Source organism: Ictalurus furcatus, chromosome 6 (genome assembly GCF_023375685.1).
Source record: "Ictalurus furcatus strain D&B chromosome 6, Billie_1.0, whole genome shotgun sequence".
NCBI classification, from domain to species: domain Eukaryota; kingdom Metazoa; phylum Chordata; class Actinopteri; order Siluriformes; family Ictaluridae; genus Ictalurus; species Ictalurus furcatus.
Window position 1 is genome coordinate 14,989,923 of NC_071260.1, and position 26,110 is coordinate 15,016,032.

The 26,110-nt window shown below is 39.9% G+C and overlaps 1 protein-coding gene across 2 annotated transcripts in view; it reads right to left on the reverse strand.

Annotated features, from left to right (window-relative positions):
• The window catches only part of stxbp5l (syntaxin binding protein 5L), a 136,496-nt gene extending 125,090 nt beyond the window's left edge, over positions 1 to 11,406 (reverse strand). For both annotated transcript variants that reach the window (XM_053626673.1, XM_053626672.1), the window contains exon 1: positions 10,431 to 11,406. In XM_053626673.1, the coding sequence (XP_053482648.1) occupies positions 10,431 to 10,598 (168 nt within the window). In that variant the 5' untranslated portion in view covers positions 10,599 to 11,406. The remainder of the gene's footprint in view (positions 1 to 10,430) is intronic.
• Between the last annotated feature and the right edge of the window lie 14,704 nt (positions 11,407 to 26,110).

Here is a 26,110-nt window from a genome sequence, read left to right on the forward strand (position 1 = left end):
ATCCACAAGTTGTAGACGCAGTTTTTCACAAACTGGTGAACCACTGCCCATCTTTACTTCTCTGCCTCTCTAAGATACTCTTTTTATACACAATCATGTTACTGACCTGTTAACAATTATCCTCCAACCGTTTCTTTTTACTTACACTTACTTTTTCAGCCTTTTGTTGCCCCATCCCAACTTTTTTGATGTGTTGTAGCCATCTGATTCAAAATTACTTTGTTTTCTTAAAATGGTACATTTCCTCAGTATAAACATTTGATATGTTTTCTGTGTTCTACTGTGAATAATATATGGGTTTATGAGATTTGTAAATCATTGCATCCTGTTTTTATTTACATTTTACCCAGTGTAGAGGCGCACGGTGGCTTAGTGGTTAGCATGTTTGCCTCACACCTCCAGGGTCTTGATTCCCGCTGGGGCCGTGTGTGCAGAGTTTGCATGTTCTCCCCGTGCTGCGGGGGTTTCCTTCGGGTACTCCGGTTTCCTCCCCCAGTCCAAAGACATGCATGGTAGGCTGATTGGTGTGTCTAAAGTGTCCGTAGTGTATGAATGGGTGTGTGAGTGTGTATGTGATTGTGCCCTGCGATGGACTGGCACCCTGTCCAGGGTGTACCCCGCCTTGTGCCCGATGCTCCCTGGGATTGGCTCCAGGTTCCCCTGTGACCCTGAAGAAGGAGTGAGTGGTAGAAGATGGATGGATTTGGAGTGATATGGATGGATGGATTTGGAAAGTTGGAGTGTCCCAACTTTTTTTGGAATTAGGGTTGTAAAAGACTGTGTGGATGTCAGTGTTGAACCAATTTCAGATATCACCCAGTACTCTGACTATTGAAAATGTCAAAATGGCCATTTTGTGAGAGGCAAAATGTTTAAAGAATCCATATCTCAACAGGATTGGAGCATCACTGCGTGTGCCTTTCACCTTGATCTTGAAATTGATTGGCAGGGCAGTTCATCACCATGCACTTAATGAGCTAAACACACGAACATGCACAGGTACACACACACCTCTCCCGCTGCTCCAGTAAGAGTGGGTGTTGCAAGCTCTTTTAATCAGAGGCCGGAGCGGAGCGTTTGACACTCGGGGGTGCTGACCTCCTGTCTGCCCCAGCAGGGTGTGAGTGCCTAAGGCAGGAAGAAGACGCAGAGGCACCGGGATCTCCACACACCCACGGAGGAGGAGCCGACCCCTCTAACAGGCCCCATACCAGCTCTCGCCTGAGTCACTTGTCATTAAATATACATAGGGTGCAGAGAGGATGAAAAATACATCCATTGGCCTCAATCTCCAAAGCTGTCATACATATTTCACGCAGATTTTTTTTTTTTTGCACTTTGTTTGTCTGTCTCAGTCTGTGCAAGAATGTATACAGGTATACAAGTACATCAGGTATGAAAATACCTGACAAAACCTCTCTCTCTCAAGACACTATAGTCTGATATACACACACATAACTATGAAAACATTTTCTTAATCAGCGTTAGACACAAAGGACGGCTTGTCTCTTATTCTCATTCACTCGGTTTCCTGGATTCGAAGGGAGGGTGTCTAGTCCCCGCAATCTAAAAATAGATCCCACAACCAATACTCTCTCTCTTTCTCTCTCTCTCTCTCTCTCTCACACACACACACACACACACACACACAGAGAGAGCTATACCTTTCTTTAACATACACATTAGACTTGCATTAGAACAGCAAACAGGAAACACTGTCTTTCTCTCTGTGTACAGCATGTTCTGTTCTGCCCTGTTTGCACGTCAACATCTTCACCTGCACTATAATACATAAAAAATCTAGCTGCTGTAATTGACAGACACAACGCGCAAGTGCTACAGCTGCAGTCATCAGTGCCAAACTCAACATTATAATGTGCACAAAAAAACGACAAATCGTATATATAAAAGCCTACAGAAAAATGCATAAAATGCATTTAGTGGCATAGCAAACATAATATATTGTGAATGTGATGTGTACAGACCCACTGATTATATAGATTGATTGCATGTATGTAAATATTTATTTGTTTTAATGGTTACATATGGATACAAGGTAGGGGACACTCAGGACAACTCATCACAGGGCACAATCACACACGATGGACAGTCTGGAAATGCCAATCAGCATGCCTTTCGATTCGGGGAGGAGACCAGAGTACCCGGAGGAAGCCCCCGAAGCACGTGGAGAGCATGTAAACTTCAAAAGGGAATCGAACCCCCAACCCTGAAGGTGTGAAGCAAACGTTCTAACCACTAAGCCACTGTGCCACCCATCTCCAGCATCTCCTAATAAATATACAGTATATCTATTAGAGCGAGATTGTTACCAGCTTATTGCATGTTAAGAAAGTTGGATGGATATTTGTTTAAACCATAAATGTCCTATCAGTGAATCCGGACTTAGATTCCTTCTATCATTCTCATGTAACTACACTGGAATAATTATTTTTGATGAAAAGCAGCCGGTTATGATGCAGTTTCTAGCCACATTCAGTAAATTACAAACGAATAATCAATCCAAATTCAATCAACTAATGAATGCTCTGCTTACAATTGATTTTGTCATTGGATTATATAATCCAGGTTATATCCAGTCTAATACTACCCAATATGATAAATCAATCAAATCCACTGAAGACCTGATGAGAATGAGGGTATTTTACTGGGTCAGTAAGTGTGCCATTGCCTCACTGGAGCCATACACAAACCATCAGCCCAATTTCAAAGCAGTTCCACATTACAATGACCCACATCACAACTTCACATATTCCGCAAGTGGGATATGAACATTTCCATTTATTTGTTTGGCTGATGAACAAACCACATACAGGTCCAGCAGACCTGGGATTTAACCTTTTGTCCATCAGAACTGAACTATTCTGCTCAGTACAAACAATTGGTAAAAGAACAGACATTTTTACAAAACTATCCCAGACACAAAGCAAAAAAACATCAGAGCAAGAATAGTGTTTTGCGAATGTGATCTTGATTCATCTAGCACTTTATGAACCATGGCCCACCGAATGCATAAATTAAAATGTAAATTACATGCATATGAATTCACAATCACATGTTCAATCAGGTGCATAGTGAGGAGTCTGTTAGTACATCAGCAAGGTCACCAGCATGCACCTGAAATTCAAGAATTAATAATTGGCTAACACAAGACAGGAACTAACACAAAATATATTCGATTGAGCACAGAGGCAGTTTCAAAAACCTGGAAAAAGTCTGTGTAGTCTCAGTAACCAAAAGAATTTACAATGTAAAAACTACCCACATTTTGAAAATACCTGTGTTTCCATGCTGCATTATGACGTGATGTGTAAGTCTGTAGCAAGACTTAAATGCTTTCTTGGATGTTGAAATGTTGCTCAGATAGGTTGGAAAACATGAGAAAAGCTGTGGACAAAACCCCACTCCTGAAAGCAGTCACACACACAAGGACTAATGTTTTTAGGAGGTAGGACAAAAACTGAATTACCAGAGGAAACCCACACAGACATGGAAAAAAACATTTCAGGACCAAAACTCTGACCTTGGAATTGTGAGATGTCAACAATACCTCCTGCCCATCGTATCCACCCTGGCATATGCATTTAAAATAAACAGATTTATTCACATAACTGTAGAATAACCATAATTAAAATCTTCCAACAGAGAAAATACATTAAAGTCTCACCCAGAGCTGCAATTCCCAGTTGGAAAGTCATGGGAAATAAATATAACCTAAGGTGTTGAAAATAATGGCTGGCTCTTATGTGTGCCACAGTGTTCAGTCACTTCATTAGTCATTACACAGATTTAGTGTTCTGTGCAGTTCTCAAGCCGAGAACAGAATATAGAGGATGTAGGATGAACGCTTATACCATAGCAAAAAAACTGCTCAAAGTAACAAAAGGCAGATCCAGCTGAGATATTAGCAAGCAGCTCAGCAGCTCAGAGCACATGATTAAACAGTATGCTTATGTATTCATTAGTGTATCATGTCAAACTGCAAGACAAGACCTACTGTACAGGGTCTAATCTTCTGTCCACCATCCTCATTATTTTCGGTAAAGTGTGACACTTTGAAGACAATCAACAACTTCAGGAAGCACAAATACGTAACATTCAAGGGCTCATCCAATCCTTTGAGAGGCTCAAACACGTTTATTCTTTCAAAAGATAAAATAATATGAATGGGGCGGCTGTGGTTCAGGTGGTAGAGCGAGTTTTCTACTAATTGTAGGGTTGACGGTGCGACTCTCGGCCCACGTGACTCCACATATCGGAGTGTCCTTGGTCCTTGGGCAAGACACTGAATCCCAAGTTGCTCCCGATGGCAATTTAGCACCTTACATGGCAGCTCTGCTACCGTGAGTGTGAATGGGTGAATGAGACACAGTGTAAAGTGCGTTGGAAAAAAGTGCCATTTAAATGCAGAAAATTTACCATTGAGCTAAATCAAGATTATCAAATCATAAGTGCCTCATAGCTTAGGATATTCGTCTTTATAAAGACCATGGGGTTGTAGAGGGAAAGATCTATCATATATATATATATATATATATATATATATATATATATATATATATATATATATATATATATATATAATTCATCATTATATATGTGTAGTCAGGATATGAAAGGCATAACAGTGTGACCTCATTACCACAGTAGCACACTGCATTTAGTTACATCCACACTATATTATGGACAGAAATGTTTCCTTAATGACAGAAGTCTTTAAAATACGTTTTTCATCATTGTTCAAAATGAAGCTGCAAATGAGACTCGGCATTGTTTAGTTTCTCGTTTAAGGAACAGTTTGTTGAAAGGAACACATATTAATCATTTATAGTGGATGAGTGGAGGACCAAAGACAGAAAGAGATGTCTCCACATTCTGGAGCTTATGAAACATGACAGCTTATGACAGGACTACTTGTCAGAGCCCATGGTTGAGGGATGCGATCATAACCACTGATGGTCTCCATTGTCCCTCTGTGACAATATGAGAAACTCACTGCATCCTTTCCTTTCAAAGAATGCTTGTTATTAGTCCATCATGAATTATTATTATTTTTAAAAGATACATTTGTTTATTTACTATGTAAATATTTTTGGTTCGCTTGGATGAAGATGAGTCAAAAGCAATCATGGCTTTTTTTTTTTTAAAGGTAAACATGGTCACCTGACATTACTTACTGTACTGTAAGTACTTACTGTAACTATACTGTAATTTCTTTTAGAGTTCCCAAACTTATTTTGTTGCATTGTTAAGTCAAGCCAGGTTTATACTTCTGAATTAAGCTGCGTCACAATGCAGACACACAGAGTCGCTCTTTCTTTCAGAGCCACAACTATACATCATACAGTGCTTTGCATCAAATGCCCTTCACTTGGACACTGACTGGTTGTGATGAGACATGGTGACATTTCTTCGGTAGGTTTTATAAAAGGTTTCAGAATAACATTGTTTCAAATATGTACCTGTCATGTTTAAATAATACAATTGTACTTATTTTTGCCAAAACTGATGAACAAGTTTCTAGTTTCTCTTTAAAAAATATTTCCTGTGTGATAAAACTCTCGCCTCAGACAGCTATAAATAAACAGCACGAATGTAGATAAAAAAAAATTGCCAATGAATTTCATGTTTGCTTCACACACACGGATTTATTTACAGAAAACTACAATCATGATATTGTGCCGTGTGTGAATATAAGGTATGAGGGGGCAGTGGTGGCTTGATGGTTAAGGCTCTGAGTTACTGATCAGAAGGTCAGGGGTTCAAGCCCCAGCACTGCCAAGCTGCTACTGTTGGGCCCTTGAGCAAGGCCCTTAACCCTCTCTTATCCAGGGGCACTGTATCATGTCTGACCCCAGCTTCCTGACATGCTGGGATATGTGAAGAAATTAATTTTACTGTGCTGTAATGTATACGTGACCAATAAAGACTCATTATACCAACTGTATATCTTCTGGTCAGGAAGTACAATGTTCTGCTCTACTATTTCAATCTCATTGTCCTCCTGGAATTAAAAAGCTTTCTTAGTTTTCTCCTTTAGGATGTTCTTTTAAATCCTTCTGACTTGTCGAGGTCACTAAATCTCATTGCCCACATACATATCCTATCATGCCGTGAGCCCTGAAGAAACATGTTCCTCAGCTACAGTATGTGCTGTGAGAGAGACGCGGACAGGAAATCCACCGTCACACAGTATCCAGCCGAGAATTCTTTATGAAAACTGACGACAGGATTCAATATTTGTATAGAGGAATGAAGCATCGCCTCAAATCAACTCTCTGAGAATCCTTTCTGTACAATGCATACGAGTTAATGAACCATACATAACTAAAGTAGGTTTAAATCATCAATATAATGTTATCAATCTTTAAAAACAATACCTATTACACTACAGTGTGTGTAACTATAGAGAAACTATAAAGGTTATACAGTAATGCTTTTTCGTGACCGTTTATTGTGCACCAAGGAACACATCAGACACTCTAACAAGACTAATAACCTGGGCACAGCACTGTTCGCCACCAATGAGATGGTCTAGTGGGTTTATATCTGATGGCAGCACAGCATTAGAACCGCATAGTCTCTCTCTTCTTTTTTTTTAGAAATCAGTAGTAGCAACTTTTTAGCAATTTCATTGTGTAAAGACTGATTGAGTTGTGACTGATGTTCTCAACAACCAATCACTGATCACCACTGTTTCCCACTGACCAGCACTGAGCACCATTTTTTTGTTTTGTTTTAAACTCTCTTCTTGACTATATTTACAAGTAATAACAGTGTTATTCCACCTTAAAGCACATCTTTCATATTTATAGTCAGACTAATCTCTTCCACTTCAGTCTGTCTGCATTCTAGATAGATAGATAGATAGATAGATAGAAAGAAAGAAAGAAAGAAAGAAAGAAGGAAAGAAAGAATTTTGGATACATGTAAATAGTTTATGGTGCTATGACGAAAGAGCTTTTTCCTCTAAGAAAAAATATATAATTTGTCATTTTCTATTATGAAACATTCTGTCCTATTCTATTATACTCTATTATAAGAGTTAGAAAATCTTCCTTCTTCATACACGGTGTGGTCAAAAGTTTGTGGACACCTGACACACACCCATATGTACTTGTTGAACATCCCATTCCAGATTTAGTCCCCTATTTGCTGTTCAAATAACCTCCACTCTTCTGGGAAGGCTTTCCACAATATTTTGGAGCGTGGTTGTGGGGATTTGTGTTCATTCAGGCACAAGAGCATTAGTGAGGTCAGGCACTGATGTCAGGTGAGGAGGGCTGGGGTGCAGTCGGTGTTCCAGTTCATCCCAAAGGTGTTCAGGGGGGTTGAGGTCAGGGCTCTATGCAGGACACTCGAGTTCTTCTACTGTACACCAACCTTGACAGACCATGTCTTCATGGTCATATGCTCATATTGTGCACAGGAGCATTGTCATGCTGGAACAGGTTTGTGCCTCTTAGTTCCAGTGAAGGGAAATTATAATGCTACGTCATCCAAAGATATTTTATACAATTGTGTGCTTCCAACTTTGTGGCAACAGTTTGGGGAAGAACCACATAATCATGAATTCAATTCAATGAATATGCAAATTAGTCTATGACACCCAGGCTGCAGTCTATAGTGTTACATAAACAGCAACAGTGTTTGTATGAGTCCAGGTCAACAATAATGAATGAAGAATATTGAGAATTCTGTGGTGTGTGTGATAATACACTTTTAGTCCAGAAGTTACATTTACATTCACATTTATTCATTTAGCAGACACTTTTATCCAAAGCGACTTACAAATGAGGAAATATAAACAAAGCAATATATCAAGCAGAGACCAATACAAGTAGTGCTACCATACAAGATTTATAATTGAGTTCTAGAGAAGCAAAGTGCGCAGAGTAGAGGTGTACGAGCCAGAGTAAGATTTTTTTTTTTTTTTGGGTAGGATAATTTGGGGTTGGCATTTTAGGGGTTAATTACGTGCTCACGGAATAGGTGGGTCTTTAGCTGTTGTTTTGAAAATGGTGACAGATTCTGCGGTCCGGATTGAGGTTGGAAGTTCAATCCACCACTGAGGAACAGCTAGTGTGAAGGTTCTGGAAAGGGACCTTGAGCCACGCTGAGTAGGCATTACTAAGAGTTGAGTGAGAGAACGTAAACCTCAAGAAGAGTGTTCAGGTAGAGGGGTGCTGTTCCAGGTAGGGGGGGTGCTGTTCCAAGTTCTCAGCATTAATCTTAGAAACCCTAATTAAACCCTTGTATTCAGGTATGTTTGGTGCAGAGGTAACGAGACAATCTGCAGCACCAATGATCTAGCCTGCAATAACGCATACTCAGAGTTGTCACATGCAGAATTCAGTGTGCAGAGCAGTACTGAGATTCAAATTTCACACACCATGGAGAGGAATGAGGGGTCAATTACAGCACTGCACACAGTGGAATGAGGCTTGTAACAATGGCACTGAAAACAACCCAAATCATGCAAAGGCAGGCTTTTTCGTTTCATCACATTTTGCTATGCCTCAGAGACCCGACTCATCGTCGAGTGCTGACATGTTCTTCCTCCACCTTCCAGTTTACGGGGCTCCTGAGGGAATATGGTGAAAATGCATGACCTATATTTATTTGATGTTTTTTTTTTTCCACTACCATTGTTCTGTACAATAATACTTCGGATTACTATACTGTAGCCTAATGTAGGGCTTAGATAGAGTTTAAAACAACTGATGCATAAATTCACAATGACAATAACATAGGCTAAATGCTTTGAATTCCATGCTAAAATAAAGTGCACAAAGACCAATTAAGATGCTGAAGCAAGTAGTAAAACTAATTATGCATGGGGATGCAAATGGATTGCAAGAAATTCATTCCAGTAAATAGAGATTGTTCACGTTCACTTTACTGGCCTGACTTGAACTTTCCAGCATTTTCTGTGCTACATCATCTGGACTGGAAATAACCAGCACTGCCCTGGACTTGCTCTACCATTATTCCCCTGTCAATGAACCTTCTGGTTATTAAAACACGACCAGACCGGAGTACATTACAAAGAATGATTCTGTTTGGAATCAAAGTTGGAAATGTCTCTCTGAACCAAGCCGAAGCAGAATTGCTTTAAAGTCGATTGCCAGATTGGACTGGATGTGTATGGAAACTAACTATGGTTCAAGACCTGTCGGATTTAGGCTACTGTAAACAATCCAAAATATGTCCATCAATCCAGTGTGTTAAAAATAGCACATCCAATAGGGGATAACCCAATCTGGTAACACCAGATTAAAATCCAGCCGCAACGAATGCTAAAAATAGATCCACGGAGGGGGGAAAAGCCACCAGTCCAAAGACTACTGCAGCTGTGTTCTGACTTTATTACAGACAGGAAGCTTTAGGCTAGATTTCAAATTACATACATACTACTACCACAGTTAACATTAGTATATATAATACATTACCACTGTACCTACGGTCTGTCGTGGTGTGCTATTAAGTGTGCTGATTGGGATTGGGACGACTCCCGAAATGGGAAGATCATTGTGTACAAAAGCGCAGAACACTACTAAACAGTGGCCAGAGTCAGAACAGTACTCCAGCTATATTTAGTACAGTACAACATCCCTGCTTATATGCCATATTGCGGTTTGGCAGCGAGCTGGAGGCGGTATCGGTGTTTTCGGAGTGAAGTGGTGTGAGGCCGTAAATAAAAGCCCTGGAAATCTGTCTGATGAAACGCAAAAACGCAGCAATGCGGTCTGAAATCATAAAAAAATTAATAATAATAACAGCAAGGCGGCTTCAAATCCAGTGAAACGCCACTTTTTGTAAACAAAAGCGCTAACGTGTGTTTGAGCACCGTGTGTGTGTGTGTGTGTGTGTGTGTGTTCATTCAGAAGTGTGGCTGAGGCGCTGAGCTACACACACACACACACGCGCGCACACACACACAGCTCCAGCTTATAGACTGTAGTGTTTGTCAGCGTTTTTTAATGTTGTGAGTGTAAATCTAAAACGAAAGTCAAACAAGTTTACATTCCAGCTTCTGGTCTTTTCGGCTAAAGGTTAGACGCTATAATCGCCTAGACGTGACCACGCCCCCTGATTACAATGTCACTTTTGACCACGCCCCCTGCACCCAGTGGCATCCAACAGTCTCGTAAGTCTTATGAAGTGATAAATAAGTATCTTTGCGTGTGCTGTTGGTTTGGTTTTGTGTGCTGCACTCCCCCCGAGACCTTGTAGCTGAGTTTGAAATGAAATCCCACTGTACTAATCAGCAGCCCATGTGTCAACACAGTGCGCCACCCCTGCTGCTGCAAAATAGTAAGCTCTGATGGTGTATGGTGTATGTTGACATAATATTTACTGCGACTTGTTACGTTCAGCTGAAGTTGTTCCGAGCGCAGTCGTTCACCCACCTTACAGATGTGGAAGTGCTCGGCCATGAGGGTCTCCTGGATGTCCAGCTCGCGCGGAGTCGCTGCTGCAGTGGGAGTTCCAGCGGCGCTGCCGCACGATGGAGAGCCTCCAGCACTGGCCGGAGACGACGTGGTCAGACCGTCCAACACCTTCCGGAACTTCTTCATGGTGTTTCTTCTTCCTCTTCTTCTTCTTCTTCTTCTTCTCTTCTTTTTCTTCTTCTTCTCCTTCTTCAATGGGTTCCGCTGTTCTTTTCTGAGCACTCAAAAATCTACCGCAGAGACGATTAAAGCGGCATAGACGAGGCTGCTGGTCACACAAGAGCACAACAAACCCTCCCCTCCTTTAGAGAACTGAGAGACTGCCGAGCTCTCTGCTTCCTCTCCCTTTTAAAGCATTTACGTGCAATTCAAAAAGTCACAGAGGGACATCATCTTAAGAGTCAAAGCACCCCAACACGTCGGAGAAAAAAAAAACACGCACACACGCACGCACACACGCACGCACACACACACACGCACGCACATACACTGAGCGGAGGGGTTTCATACGCGTTAAAGCGCAGCTACGCAACACAGAGAAACTTCATGTTAGTTAAGCAGGACGTCTGCATCACACCCAGCTCGCTAACACGCTCGAGACGTTTTGACTACTGTCGGATGCGTTATATGTTCAATTATGCGACTCGCGAGTCGAGGAACTGATAACCGAGCTCGCGCAGAGACGCAGATGAGAAAGAGGAGAGGTACCGCAAAGAGACGTGGTTTCCTTCCGTCCCTGAACTCGCCACGCGACGACCAAACTGTTCAACTTTTAGCGCGAAATGTCGCGAGAGGATGAGGAACGTGAGGAGGGAAGGAAGTAAGCAGCTGATCTCTCTCTCTCTCTCTCTCTCTCTCTCTCTCTCGCTCTCGCTCTCTAGCTCCCGCAGTCGCTCTCCGTGGTGCTGAAAGCCCGAGCACCAGAGGCCCCGCCTCCAATTGATGCTATTGGGGCAGGCGTTTGTGATTAAGCGCGCAGAGGAAAGCGACTTTGCTGTGCGTCATTATAAGGCATCGTTGCGCGTTGCGCAGACGCACAGTTGCGTGTGTGACCGCGGGGCAGGGTTATTTACTCCTCCTCGGTTCCATTGAAGATGACCACGTCGTCGTGGCTACAGGGTTAAAACTTCCTGAAGCTGTTTTCGACCTGTGAATCAATGCTTTATACGCTGTAGAGAATGCTGCAACACCAGATAGGTGGTCTGCGGGGTTGCCAGATTGGATGGCGTGAAAGATTCCGGTTCAATCCAGCACCAGTAGTAGGTGTGTAACACAATGCCATGACCTGTATCTCTGTCTGTTTAGTGCTCCAAATATCTGAATCTGTATTTGGATTTAAAATCTGGGCATGGAAATTTAAAAAAAAATTAAATATCTAACCTATCACTATTCCAGGAAACACTAGAAAACACCCTGTAGGTAGAAATTCCAGTGCTGTCAGCATTGTATGTGAATTCTGGTTCCTCATATGACTTGAGAGATGTGATATCAAATCCTGCACTCATATTTGTTTGGACCAGCCTTAATGAATTTACTTGGTTCTGTTTCTGAAATATAAACAAATTAGTCATTTAACCACCACAACCCTGACCTGACCAGGCAGTTGCTAAGGACTGCTGGATGTGGCTTTTAGGTGAGCTTCATATCTGACTGCCAACATGAAAGTTAAAAACCTTTCACTTGCACAACATTTTTTTTATTATTTTGTTGTCTTTTGGATTCCAATCCTAAACTGTAGCCTCAACCCACTCTTTAAAATAAAGGTTCTTCAATGGTTCTTTACAGCACCTTAGGTTCTTTTTGTCAAGAACCATTTTACATTGTATAGGGTTCTTGAGTTGAGTTTTATGGTTCTGTGGGGATTAAAGAAGTTCTTTGTGTTTCATTATAGTTTCTTCATATCAGTGTATTGGTTCTTCAAGGCATCGTCCTTTAACAGGTTAAACTGAACCCTATAAGGTTCTTTGTGAGACTGGAAAATCATTCTTATCACTAGCGTCACTCTTAAGAACCTTACTTTGGTTTCTTAAAGCATTAACTAAGGTTGTTTTTTGGTTGTTGTTTTTTTATTATTATTTAAAGAATTTATGATAACACCATGTGGCTGTGACTGCTGTGAAGAACCATTTCTGGGTTCTTTAAAGCACCAGTAAATAGATGGTTCTCTAAATAACTTGAGAGTAAAAGGTTCATTATTCAACTTAAAAGGGTTCTCCTATGGCATTAGGCTGAAAAACCCTTTTTGGTTCTAATTGGAACCTTTAGTTTTAAGAGTGCAGTTGACCTGTGAACCTTTCTGGCATCCTTTCATCCAAAAAAAAAAAAAAAAAAAAAAACACCTCCTCTTCGTGTTTGTATTTGTAACCCTATACTGTGGTATTTATCTTACCACATCCACTTATGCACTCACTGAGCATGTTCAGTATTTGGAAGTCAAGGGTGTGGCAGAATTATGAATTAAACAATTAAACCACACTCCTTCTCTCCTTCCATAGGCTATCTACAGTTTTTCCAGTGGCTGGTATGGATGAGTGACAGCCATGGAATCAGAGCTCTGTGTGTATGTGTGTGTGTGTGTATATGATCCTGCTTAGACTGAACCTCACGGCTGGAGATTGCATAAGCACTTACATCATCGGCTTCCGTTGCCACCGGCATGGATTACATACTGCAGACTCACAAGCTCCCTTTCTCTCATTTCATCCAGGAATAACACAAGACCAACAAGAAAAAATAATCCAGCCTGGTAAAATAATATTAATTACATATGTCGGCCAAGTGAGTAGGGGTACAATTTTATGGCGTACAATGCATGAAACATGTGTTCCAAATACACACCATGCACCCAAAGCCTCATCTACTCTACAACATGCTTCACCTCCTATGCTTCACCTCCTTCACCTCTAATTAGAAGTTATGCTTTTAAGTTCAGTAGTCTACCAGAGAATTCACCAAACTGTGGAATTCAAAAGAAAGCCATACTGTTTCTACATGTTTCCAAATTACAGAATGCCTCCACGGGGAAATGTCACATGGTCTTTGTAGGCTTTACAGATAAATCAATGAATGGCATCTCATGATCTGTTTCTCATTATCCCTTCCTAAACCTCAGCAGGTATTTTCCAAATCATTATCCTGATGCTGTCATCGATTACATGGGAAACGGGTTCTTTTTTTAAAAGAATATCTCCACGTATGAAGGCAAACCCCCCAACATAGTTGAGCTCTTGTTCATCTGCCTCTATGCTGTGATTTGGAACACTGGTTTGCATGTCAGATTTGGGATATACATGTATATTCACTTCCAAACATTTCCACTCATTTCTATTAGATACATTACTCCTATAAATGATTGCACAAATAATATGAAGAGTAAAACTGGACTTTAACATTTTGTATAGACTTGACTCATGCAGCACTACTTTTCTTTTTAATCAAACAGGCTAAGGGATCCAGACTTGAACCTGCATGCACTGTATGTGCTGTAACACACCTTTAATCACACCTCAGTACATTATTAACAAGATCTTCCTAGGTCAGAACTTTGATTTGGTGTCACTGACGTAATCTAGTAAAGCAATAGGAGTGTTTTACCCACACTCTGCTGCTTGCAACATTTACATTTATTTCATTACATTTATTTGAGTAACTTTTTACAGAAAATGTACTTTTAAGAGTAGGTTTAACTGGCCATACTTATATTCTTACTCAAATTCATTTTTAGTCACAGAAATGTACTTTTATTTCGCTACATTCGGTGGTGTTCCTCTGTGACTGTTAAATGTTAATGAATATATGTAGTTTTAATAATTAGTTGATATCAATATAATGAGGTCACGAGTCTTGCGATATGCTGCAGTGGTCTGAATGTGGACTAGGGGAGGAAAACGGAGTACCTGGAGGAAACCTCCGCAATACAGGGAGAACATGCAAACTCCGCACACACATGGCCACGGTGGGAATCGAACCCCCAGACCCGGGAGGTGTGAGGCGAACGTGCTAACCACTAATGCGCCCTAAAGACAGTCAACTGGGGAAAATGTTTGTTTTTTGGGGGGTGTGTGAGAGAGATTTTGTGTTAAAAATGACAGGATGTGTGTTATTGTACCCATCACAGGACTGGGATATGCAGCTTCACCTTGAACCCAGGTTTTCTATCATATAAACAGAATAGAAATACTTTTTCAAGGAGAGGTGTGACTTACAGTCCTCCATTTAGTCTGAGGTTAATTATTTTCCCCTCCATTTTAATCAGAGCCAAAGTAACTAGTAACTATTGCTACTCGAGTGGTTTTCAAATTGGATACTTTATTACTCCTACTCAAGTAATTATTTACATCAATACTTTTACTGTTACTTGAGGAATTATTTTTATAAGTAGTTTAACTTGTACTTGAGTAAATTTTTGGCTACTCTACCCACCTCTGCTTGCTGGATGTATTACGGGAGAAAGCTCCTTGTTGAAATAATCTTTGAGGGCAATGAAAAAGCAACATAATCCTCTTCACCACTCCCATGGGGCAAATGACAACTGAGATAACATGGCTGCCAATGCGACACTGCAGGAGAATGCATGGTAATATCTACATTCAAACCTGCAGACAAGGATTAGGGAGCTTGAGCACATGAGGTGTTCCCAGCAAGACATGAAATTAGGGAGTTGTGAATAGGAACGCTAACAATGAATGAGAAAAGCAGGGTAGGCCATTCGCATGAGCTTTAACTGAGTTTCATCTATCACTAGAACTTCTCTAAGGTTCTAAATATGCCTTGTGTTTCCATGAGTAAATGAGTCCAGGGTGTCCCCCGCCTTGTGCCTGAGTTCCCTGTGATAGGCTCCAGGTTCCCCCTCGACCTAGTGTAGGATAAAAGGTATGGAAAATTGATGGATGGATGGATGGATATGTTACTGTACAGATATATACAATGCCCTCCACTAACATTGGCACCCTTGGCAAATATGAGCAAAGAAGGCTGTGAAAAATTGTCTTTATTCTTTAACCTATTGATCTTTAGTTAAAAAAAAATGCGGGTTACACCCTGGACAGGGTGCCAATCCATCTCAGGGCACACTCACATACACATTCACACACACATTCATACACTACGGACACTTTGGACATACCAATCAGCCTACCATCAGGACTAGGGGAGGAAACCGGAGTACCCAGAGAAAACCCCCGTAGCACAGGGAGAACATGCAATCTCTGCACACACAGGGCTGCGGTGGGAATCGGACCCCCAACCCAGGAGGTGTGAAGCAAACATGCTAACCACTAATCACCAAAAATCAAGATAAAAACAAAATAAATGTATTAATGTACATTTTTTTAAAAAGCTGCTTAGCCATCACTATTTTAGCATTACTAACTTTAGCTAGCTACTATTCAATTCAATGTGCTTTATTGCCATGTCCAGTACAGCACTTATAGTACTGCCAAATCTATTAGCTAGCAGAGGCACAGGTTGTGGATTAATATTTATTCAGAGTTTGCAGTTTGTTTTGATTAAACAGACCAGTAGCTAGCTATTTTGGATTAAACATCTAACTAACTAGCAATCGACTACACTGAAGCATGCAGGAATTTAACTTTAATTTAATCTTAAATTAAAATGTAATATGCAACACAGTACAGCAAGGGTTAACAGTATACTGTAGGCTTCCTTTGACTCACACACACACACACACACACACACACCCCTACATACATATACGCACACCTGTCAGCTGTCTGACATGCCCTTGGGTCCATGTCATACACGTTTAATATGCATGTGTAATTGTGTTTTTCTGTCGCTGAGTGATTCACTACCTATTGGCAGGGGAAGCGGAACATGTCAGAGGAATGTGAAAATGAGATGCACATATTCAAGAGTGTGTACAATCATATAGAAACCACTGAGGCCAATGAGAAAACAGTAACCATACTGATAATGGAAACATATTAATCAGGACACACTGTATAAAAAGTATCATGCTGAATCATCACTACACAAAAGTGTTCCACTTTTCCCAACCTTCTGATAAATGAATGAATGAATAAATAAATAAATAAATAAATTAAACAAAACCAAGGAAAATCAGAATAAGAGGTTCCTTGCTGTGGTCATACATCACCTGTTTGGCTGAATATGATTACTTAAATGTAATTGTTGGTTTCAAGATTGGCCGCCTTTGTGTGACCATTCATGTATTACAGCTTCCACGGCAACAATCAGGGGCCTTTGGATAGGCCAGTGACTCATGATCATCACCAGCCATTGTTCTTTAATGAAGGCCAAGATGTAATGAAAACGGATTGGAGTTTCCTAATTACTTCTCTTCAGAGCATATAATAAAGACTTTTTTTCCTTTTATTTTCCCAGATGACAGGTTGGGTATTAGGTAACTATAGACTCAATGCCCTAGAGAGTATAGATTGTTTATGTGAATGTTGCAACACACACACACACACACACACACACACACACACAAAGAAACAGCAACGAATATTGATTATCAGTGCTTGTCTTCTTAATAAATCCAAAACAGTAAAAGCTACACAATCACATACACACACATAAACTTTGGACTACGGGAGGAGACAAGAGTGCTTGGAGGAAACCCCCAAAGCATGGGGAGAACCCCCAACCCTGAAGGTGTGAAGCAAACACACTAACCACTAAGCCACCATGCCCCACCCCTAGATGTATTGGTAGCTGTTTAGTGGCCCAAATCTCCGTATCTGTATCTGTATGTAGATTTAAAGAAGAAGTGGGCATGGTCTAAATCTGAAGGCTGGAAAGAAAGCAGAGGTAGAAATGCCATCTATGAGGTTCCTCAACCTCGAACTAGAGATGTGTACAGGATTGTTTTTTTTGTTTGTTTAATCCCACCCATACCCTTTATTTTTACTTGTACCTATCTGTGATCTATTCTCGGTTGTATTTTCAAAATATAAACAAAGGAGCCTAATTTAAACCATCACAACCCTGTCTACACAGTTATTACTGTAAACTGTAAATGCATCACACGGCATCAAACATTGACGTTAATGAATATGGACTTCCTTTGTCCTGCATACTTCACATCTGACACCAACATAAAAGTAAAAACCTCCAGAGTGTTTTTGTTGCATCTCCCGATGCACACCTCTGATCTCAACCAGATGCTTAATACCTAATTTCTCCATCTGGGGATTAATAAAGTATTATCTTATGCATTGTGATGATTTCCAGCTAAGCTTTCTATATTTGTTCGTTCAGAATAATGTATTCCAATTCAATTACATTACTTTATTACTATAGCATTAAAGGCAATCATGAGTTTTTCATATAACTTAAACCACCTATTTTGGTTCTACTATATTCTCTTTTTTTAATGTACTGTAAGGCTTTTGCACTGTCATGCTATAGTGTGTCTATTCTTCTGTGGATTCCGCTACAAAAAAAAAAACAGTAATAGTTACAATACCAGTTGTTATGGCTAGAATTCTCTAACAGGTGATGTCCTCGCACATTGTTGTTGTACAATACCACAGCCCCATCAGCAAATTGGCAAAAAACTGTAGCTTGACCTTGCCTTCATGGAGCCTCCAGCTACTTTCACTTGTCCACTCAGTATCGATCTTGCTGCCTATGTGCTCCCACTGTTTTTTGGACAAAGCGTTATCCAAAGCACCCCAGCAGAAAGTTTGAAAAGAAGCCAATTCTGAAAGGAGAAATGTGCTCTCACAGGAGGTGCAGGAGCTCCAGCAAGTGAAGCTAGCAAGTACACAATGAGACAAGTAGATACAGACAGATATAAACAAGCCAGAAAAGAAAAAACAGAGGTGGATGTAAGGTGAGCGTGAGAGAGAAAAAAATGAAAAGAGAGGGTGCAGTTGACAGGGAGATAAAGCGAAAGGTCCAGAAAGGCAACAGAATTCTGCTTCAAACTCTGACTTATTATGAATGCATTTTAGACCGATGCTGAAAACTCTCATAAGAATGGATTCATGCCTCCATCGTGATACTTCCTTTTTATCTACCTTTCATTCAACATGATTGCAGCAGCTCAAAGGTTCAGTTAGAGATTTGATGAATAAGCCCAGATGAATGCACGTTCTAAAAGAAAAACGGCATTCTGGCCTCCATGTGCTTCATCTCATCACCGGGCTGAATGCATCCTTTGAAGTCAGACTGTGACTGAAAAAAACAAACAGGAGGCATTTCAGCATTTCCATTTTCACCATCTAGACCCTCTGGACAAAACGTTCACAGACGTTGCTATGAATTCGCACCACCGACATTAAAGTTGAACTGAAAAGTGTTTTGCTTCACCATTTCAAAAGAAGTTCTGACTAATTAGCTTCCTAAAGGGATTCTTCCAAGGATCATCTCAGATAAGATCTGTTGTAGGATTTCTCAGAGAATCTTTACAGGTTTTGCAGCGAGACAAACCAAAAAGAGAAACTTTTTGTTTCTTTTCAAAAGCTTTGTTCACACTAACGTGGACACATTTAAAAACTAAGGCTTTCTCAGTTTTAGCTTTCCGTCCAAACAAAAAATAAAACAGCAGTAATTGCAGGCACACTCCACATCAAACTGCTTAAGCAGTGTAAACCTGAAGGAAACCTTAATTCTTTTTTTGTTTGTTTAAAGAATTACATTAAATTGCTTCAATTGTGCCTAAAATATTCCAGATTATGTCAGAAATTCTCAAAGTCCATACAGAGAAAACTGTCATGTTGATTACACTGGGTGTTTCAGAATTCTCTTCTACCTCAAGAGCCAATCAGCAGCACCTTCTTTCATATTGCTTGATTGCAGCTAGAAGAAACATTTCCCAACTATCAACCTGTGACTCACCGAGCTTTCAAACACCTTAAGCAAACAAGGTTATCAACAGGGTTGGGAGGATTACTTTAAAAATGTATTCCATCACAGTTACAAATTACTTCATAAAAGATGTAATCAGTAACATAATCCAAGTGTCACAATATGAAAGTGATGTAATCTGATTACTTTTGGATTACTTCAAGGTCACATGAAAAAAGCATTTCAGAGAACAATGTGTGTTCATTTGTACCAAATGAACTTTGTGCAAAATGTATTTGCGCGTGCAACAGGAGGTTGCTCATGTGAGTCATGACTGGCAAGAGAGAACCAGAACTATAATCAAGCAGCTGTCTATATTGTGTTATGTCAAAAGATTAACTTCTTTGGTTTTAAATGAAAAAAATTAAGTCCTGATAGTATTCCCTTTTTTTTTTTTTTTTTTTTTTTTTTTTTTTTTTACAAAATGTGCCTGTAATCTGATTACATTGTTTTCTGATGTAACAATAACGGATTACAGTTACCAATTTTTTGTATCCTGATTACACAACACCATTACATGTGTTCCATTACTGCCCAAGCCTGGTTATCAATCAGAAAAAGAAACAATTTTATAAAAACATTTTGCAGCACATAATCTGCTTTTTTTCTGTAAGAGGTGGTTAATTGTGTGTTCTTCAATGTCTTTGTCTTTGCTTGTTCTTTCTGTTTTATATCATCAATAACACAAGTGCAGATTGTATTTATCCCCGCGACCCGACTATGGATAAGCAGTTGAGGATGGATGGATGGATGGATGGATGGAGATTGTATTTATGACATCTATCACTGACAATTTTTCAAAGACACAAGCATGATCTTTGGATAGAAAAACCTTGGGAAAATATCCATATTAAATGCAGACACAGATTAATTTTCATCACATAGTATGAGAGTGAAAGACCACTTGACCTCAATCCATCAAATGATCAGAGCTCTAAGTACCTTCTGGATGAGTGTGCTTATAATAATGACAGCTCATATTCCACCCGCTGTTAAAGAAAAGTCTTGTTACTCTTGGTAAAAAGCCACTAAAGTTTGAAAATTAAAGTGGGGAAAAGATTGAATGATCGCTGATAAACTATCCATTCAGTAATTCTGTCAGGTTTGAGTTTATCGGTGTGTATTGCAAGAAAAAAATGTTTGTTTGTTTGTGTGTTCTCAAGAGTCAGGGGAAGAGGTGATTGCTGACACAACTGAACATGGCTGTCAACTCATCTAACCCTACAACACCTTTCATTTCTTGCTTTCTAATTAGACAAATCTTTGTTAAGCTCGGAATGGAATGAATTAAAATGATATCCTCTGTGGTTGACTGATAACAAGCTGATTAAGTGCATCGCCTGTTGTTTCATTAACTACAGTGGCCTCTGAGTCACCTGGCACCATTTCGAAGCCCTGCTGATAGACTTCCTATTTAATGAGCGAAGTGGAGTCGTCTCGGTCCTGCTAACAACAAGGGAAGTGCAAAGTTTATCGATTTAGGACTCGATTGGCTTTAGTAATTGAGCAACACTGGCAGGAGGCTTGGTGAGTGTGGGCAGGATTGTCCTTTGAGGCATTTCTCCAATTTGCATATAAATGGGTTGGTAAACGCACCGTTGCCATTAGCAGAGCGCCTGATTGGCTCAGAGGAGAGGGTAATGAGTGCCTTCCCCTTTCTGATTAGCATGGCAGCGAGCGTTTAATTTAGGTCCAAAAAGCACCATGTTTAGACACATTGGAACAGATGGGCAAGAAATTTCAATTGCATTTCAGATTTCAAACGAATAAACAAGCCGTAACACCCTTAACATCTAAACCTAACAAATAACCATCAAACCAAAACAACTGTAAGCACTGTGAAGCATTTTAGAAGCAGAGGACCAAAAGATGATTGGGATGGGGTGGGTATTGAGTACAGTGTCCAAATGACACCACTGTGTTGGTGTAGCAATAAAGAAGCTTGAATCTTACTTAATCTTATACTGAACTTACCTTTTTAAGATGTGCGTTAATCCAGATACACCAAATATGGCTTTCATAGACAACTGTAAGTTAGGTAAGTAAATTTTATTTATAAAGCACATTTAAACACAGCAAAGCTGACCAGAGTGCTGAACAGAGTAAAGAAAAGTAAAATAGAAAACAGAATAAAACCAAATAAAGTAGTAATAGTAAAAATTAGATTAAAACACCTGGGAGAAGAGATACACTTTCAGCCTCTTTTTAAAAATGATAACAGAAGGTGCAAGGCAGATGTTCAGTGGCAATTGATTCCATAAACATGGGGCAGAAACTGAAAAAGCTCTATCCCCCTTAGTTTTTAAATGGGATCGAGGGACATACAAAAGAAACCTATCAGAAGATTTTAAAAATCTGCCAGATGAATGTGGTGTAAGAAGATCTTTAAGATAAGAAGGAGCTTGATCATTAAGAGTGTTAAATACAAACAACAGAATCTTAAACTAGATCCTAAAATGGACCGGGAGCCAATGGAGGGATGCTAAAATTGGGGTGACACGATCATACTTCTTTTCCCTGGTCAAGAGCCTTGCAGCTGCATTCTGACCCATCTGGAGAGGAGCCAGAGATGACTGAGGAAGACTCAACTGGGTGATGGGCTGGCTGAAACGAGTCGTTATTAATTCCAGACTTACTTCCTGTACAAACCTACGTAGGTTTGTAACAAAAAACCCGCCTCTAGTCTTCATCGGCTGCTCGCTGACAGCAGTAGACCAATCACAACAGACCAATGCATTCAGAGCAGAGAATGCTCTCTGAAAGGAGGGGTTTAGAATGAATCCTTTATAGCGGATCATATTACGAGTCGTTTTTGTCACTGGGGAATAAAAGTTAATGCTGCAGTTTATATTATGAACACATTAAAGTGTTTTCTGACCTTGTAAGCATGTAAATCTATTGTATGAGACCTTTAAAACAAAATTAGGCACATCTCAAAACCATAATAGGTGCGCTTTAAATGTGTACTTTACAGCCACTTTTAAAAGTAAAGACGAGAGATGCAGCAAAACCTGATACAGAACAGCAATGCCCTGTGGAATATTGTGCATTCATCAACGTTCATTCAACGTGCATTCATCTTGCATTCATATCCAAAGTGGCTTACAAGTGAGGAAAAATCCAATACAAGCATATAGCTGAGGAGTCAAGGTTCAGAGGTCATGCTGAGTAAACCAGCAGCAGCTCTGTCCTAGCTCAAGTCCTTCTTGAACTACTACTGAGCTACTTCTCATTTACTTTTTTTTTTTCATATATATATATATATAAGTCTAAAGAGGTAAGTGGGTGACACTGGAGCTATTTCCAGGATGAAGTCTCTCTCCGTTATTGACTCAGACCAACTGCCCATACAGAACTGCCTGTTAAACACCAGAAATCATTTGGTGGAATGAACTGAAGATGCAAGCATCTTATTCAGCCTTCAATCAACACTAAAGTATAAGAAAATGACTATTTCTTACTCTGCATCAAATATGTATGCTCCATTCATATGCAGAATAGGCAGGTTTCTTTCATGTGACTCAAAATGTACACATCAATTGTTCATTTAGTGTCTAATATTAGATAAAGTCTGATAAAAAATTTTCTTTTACATAATAGCCATCCTCTGAAAAAACAAACAAACAAACAAACAAACAAATAAATAAATAAATAAATAATCCTAATCCATGACATCTTTTTAAACATAATCGTGATCATCTGAAACACCCATAATAAGATTAGTTGACAATAAGGGATGATGAAGATGGTGATTAGCTTTATAAAGCTTTGGGTACATGTGATGTCTGTATTAAGCAATGACTGATAAATACAGAAGAGCGACACTGAATCTTTCTTGCCGTTTGTCTCTTTGTGTTATCCTGCAGGGAGGTGCTGTCTGCACACAGCCATGAAAGAAAAACACCTCGCTATTCCTGAAGCGATAAAGCAGTAACTGACAACATTAAGATCAGCAGGTTGGCTCTGAAAAACGGCTTTTACTAAAGAAGGAAAACCCAAAACTGTTATGAGTGTGGTATTGTTGTATGCCTTCAGGTAAAAAAAAAACAAACAAACAAAAAAACATGAATAAACAGATGGGCTCTCCAGCTTGCTGTAGTACAAAACACACAGAAAAGGCTGCCTTTAAAAAGAACAGCAGGAGATCGGTTCCTAAGGACTCCACTATTCACTAAAAGCCAGACATCTGTGTTGTGATGTTGCCAAGTTAAGTGTTTAGCTTGCTGAGGCACTAATCAGTGCTCCATATCTGCACGAATAGATAATATAAGTGTATAAGTGATCTTTTAGTAGTGGCCTGTACTAGTTATTGAAATATCATGGGTTTATAATGTTAAACTACTTTAAGGCCATTGACTGCCTCTATATCAGGTCAGAGTATATGACTCGAGTGTATTTTGAATTCATTATAACTCATTACAACTTATAGTGGGGCAGCAGGCATCACAGGCTCACATGTCTAGGGACCCAGTTCGATCCTGAGCTCAGGTTACGGTCGGTGTGCATTTCCTGCAGGTTCTTCGGTTTCCTCCTACGTGCCAAGAACATGCCAATAACTGGATTGTATACACTAAATTGCCTCTACTTGTGAATGAGTGTGTCTGAATGTGTGTGTGCATGGTGTCCTGTGATAGATGATCCTTCCCCAGTTCAGTGTTCCCAGGATAGGCTCCTGATCCACCATAATGCTGACCAAGATAAAATGGTTACTGAAGATTAATTAAGAAATGAATGAGTAAAAACATAACTAATTTGTTTTTCTCCATGGATCCACAACTAATCCAAACATGATATGTGTTCCTCAGCTCCACTAACTGGTAATCCACATCCCAAGCTTTCTCAGCTTCCACCACAGTTCAATCCAGTTCATCAGCTCATTATTAAAGGGGTTAAGTCCTTCATAATTTGGGTTATGTGTTTTAGGATAGAAAATCTTTAAAGTCTGTAGGGAATTGTTCCTAAAGCTGAAGATGAAAATCCCTGCTATCTTCTCTCTCAGAAGGATCGATCTTGAACCTGTACTTGACTCTGACTCACCATCATGCAGCCACTTGACTGGTCATTATGCTGGGTAATGACGCAGAGAAAGATGCGCACTGACCTCAGTGCTCCCAGTTAGACTCCCACCAAGCTGTAGAGTCATTAAAGTGTATACATTAAGGCTTGACATCCACTAACCCACTCTCCACTGACTGACTGTTAGATTTATTAGTCCATCATCTCTTTTTCCTATGTAATATAGCTCAATTTCATTGCTTTTTTTCTAGTTCTATCCAATGTCATGTAGCATGTCATTTTGTTGCTAGGTAACAGGGTCACGGAAAGGTACAGGGTCTTGGTCAAATGTTTTGAACAGAACAATGTCAGAAAGAAGAGTAGAGCTTTGGATTGTTTAAGGGATGAGATTATTTGATCATCATTTGATTGTACATCTTTTCTCATGCAGATAAGCAATATTAAAAGCAGTAGGAGATAGAGGCAATGAAAAGCCTTTTAAAATTTGACTGACTGCAGGTTTCGCATCTGAGATGTAATAAAAATGTTTCCCAAAATCTCTTGCATTTTACTCAGAGAGAGAAGCAAAGATATAAATGGAACTGTCTATCCTGGTAACATTACTCCAGAGCATAAGATCTTTAACACACCATTTTGACTTTTTGGATTGACTGTATAAGAGTTTATGTTTGGATAATGCACGCAAACAAGCATATCATGCCATTAGCAACAATGGAGACAGAATCAATGTAATCACACTGGTCTTTGACTGAGTGCTGAGTGTGCTGAGTGATACACCAACATCTGTTTCTGCAATTATAGAATGCAGTTTTATTTACTCTGCAAATTCCACCACAGACCTAAATATTCCTGACGACTTGACAAATGACAGCAGCTGAACACTGATCCATGACCATCTTCTATTCTCTTCCTGAATGTTTGTGTGTATGTACAGTATTGAGTGGTTTCCTCTTTTCCTTATGTGAACACTATTTTAAGGTAAACCAGTGTATATATTGTGGTTACTTATATTGTTATAATTTTTTGCTGCAAGTATGTATTATTAGCTAGCATCATGACTATCAGGGGGCACGGTGTCTTAGTGGTTAGCACCCTTGCTTTGTACCTCTGAGGTTGGGGGTTTGAATCCTGTCTCTGCCCTCTGTGTGTAGCATTTGTATGCTCTCCCGGTGCTTCAGGGGTTTTCTCTGGGTACTCTGGTTTCCTCCCCAGTTCAAAGACATGTGTTGTAGGCTGAATGTCTTTTTTTTTTTTTAATGTCCATAGTGTATGAATGTGTGGGCAATTGTGCCTTGTGATTGGTTGGTGCCCTGTCCATGGTGTCTGAGTTCCCTGAGAAAGGCTCTGACTCTGTGTATGATAAGAGATATGGAAAATATGTGGATGGATTATGATTATCATTTGTAGTTTGTTGGAGTGTAATGCATTGACACTATCTGTATCTGCTTGGGAGTTAAACCCAACAGTAGCATTTTTGTTTGTTAGTTTCTTTGTTTTTGTAGGCTGCAGCTAAGTTACATAGTAACCCTATCACTGTGTCACTGGAAACACTGGAAAAACACTGGTAAAAATGCCAACTCTGTCATCATGGTCTGGGGATTCTGGATCTGACAGTTCCTCAGCCTCAGGTACATCACTCCAGTTCATAATTAGTCTAAAATAGAGACTATTATTATTTTTGTTTGCGACTACCCACAGTATTTTCTAATGAATGTAGTTGGAGCCAACACAACATTGACTAGGCAGTTGAATGAATGAATAAAGGAATGCTGCACCATGCAGTG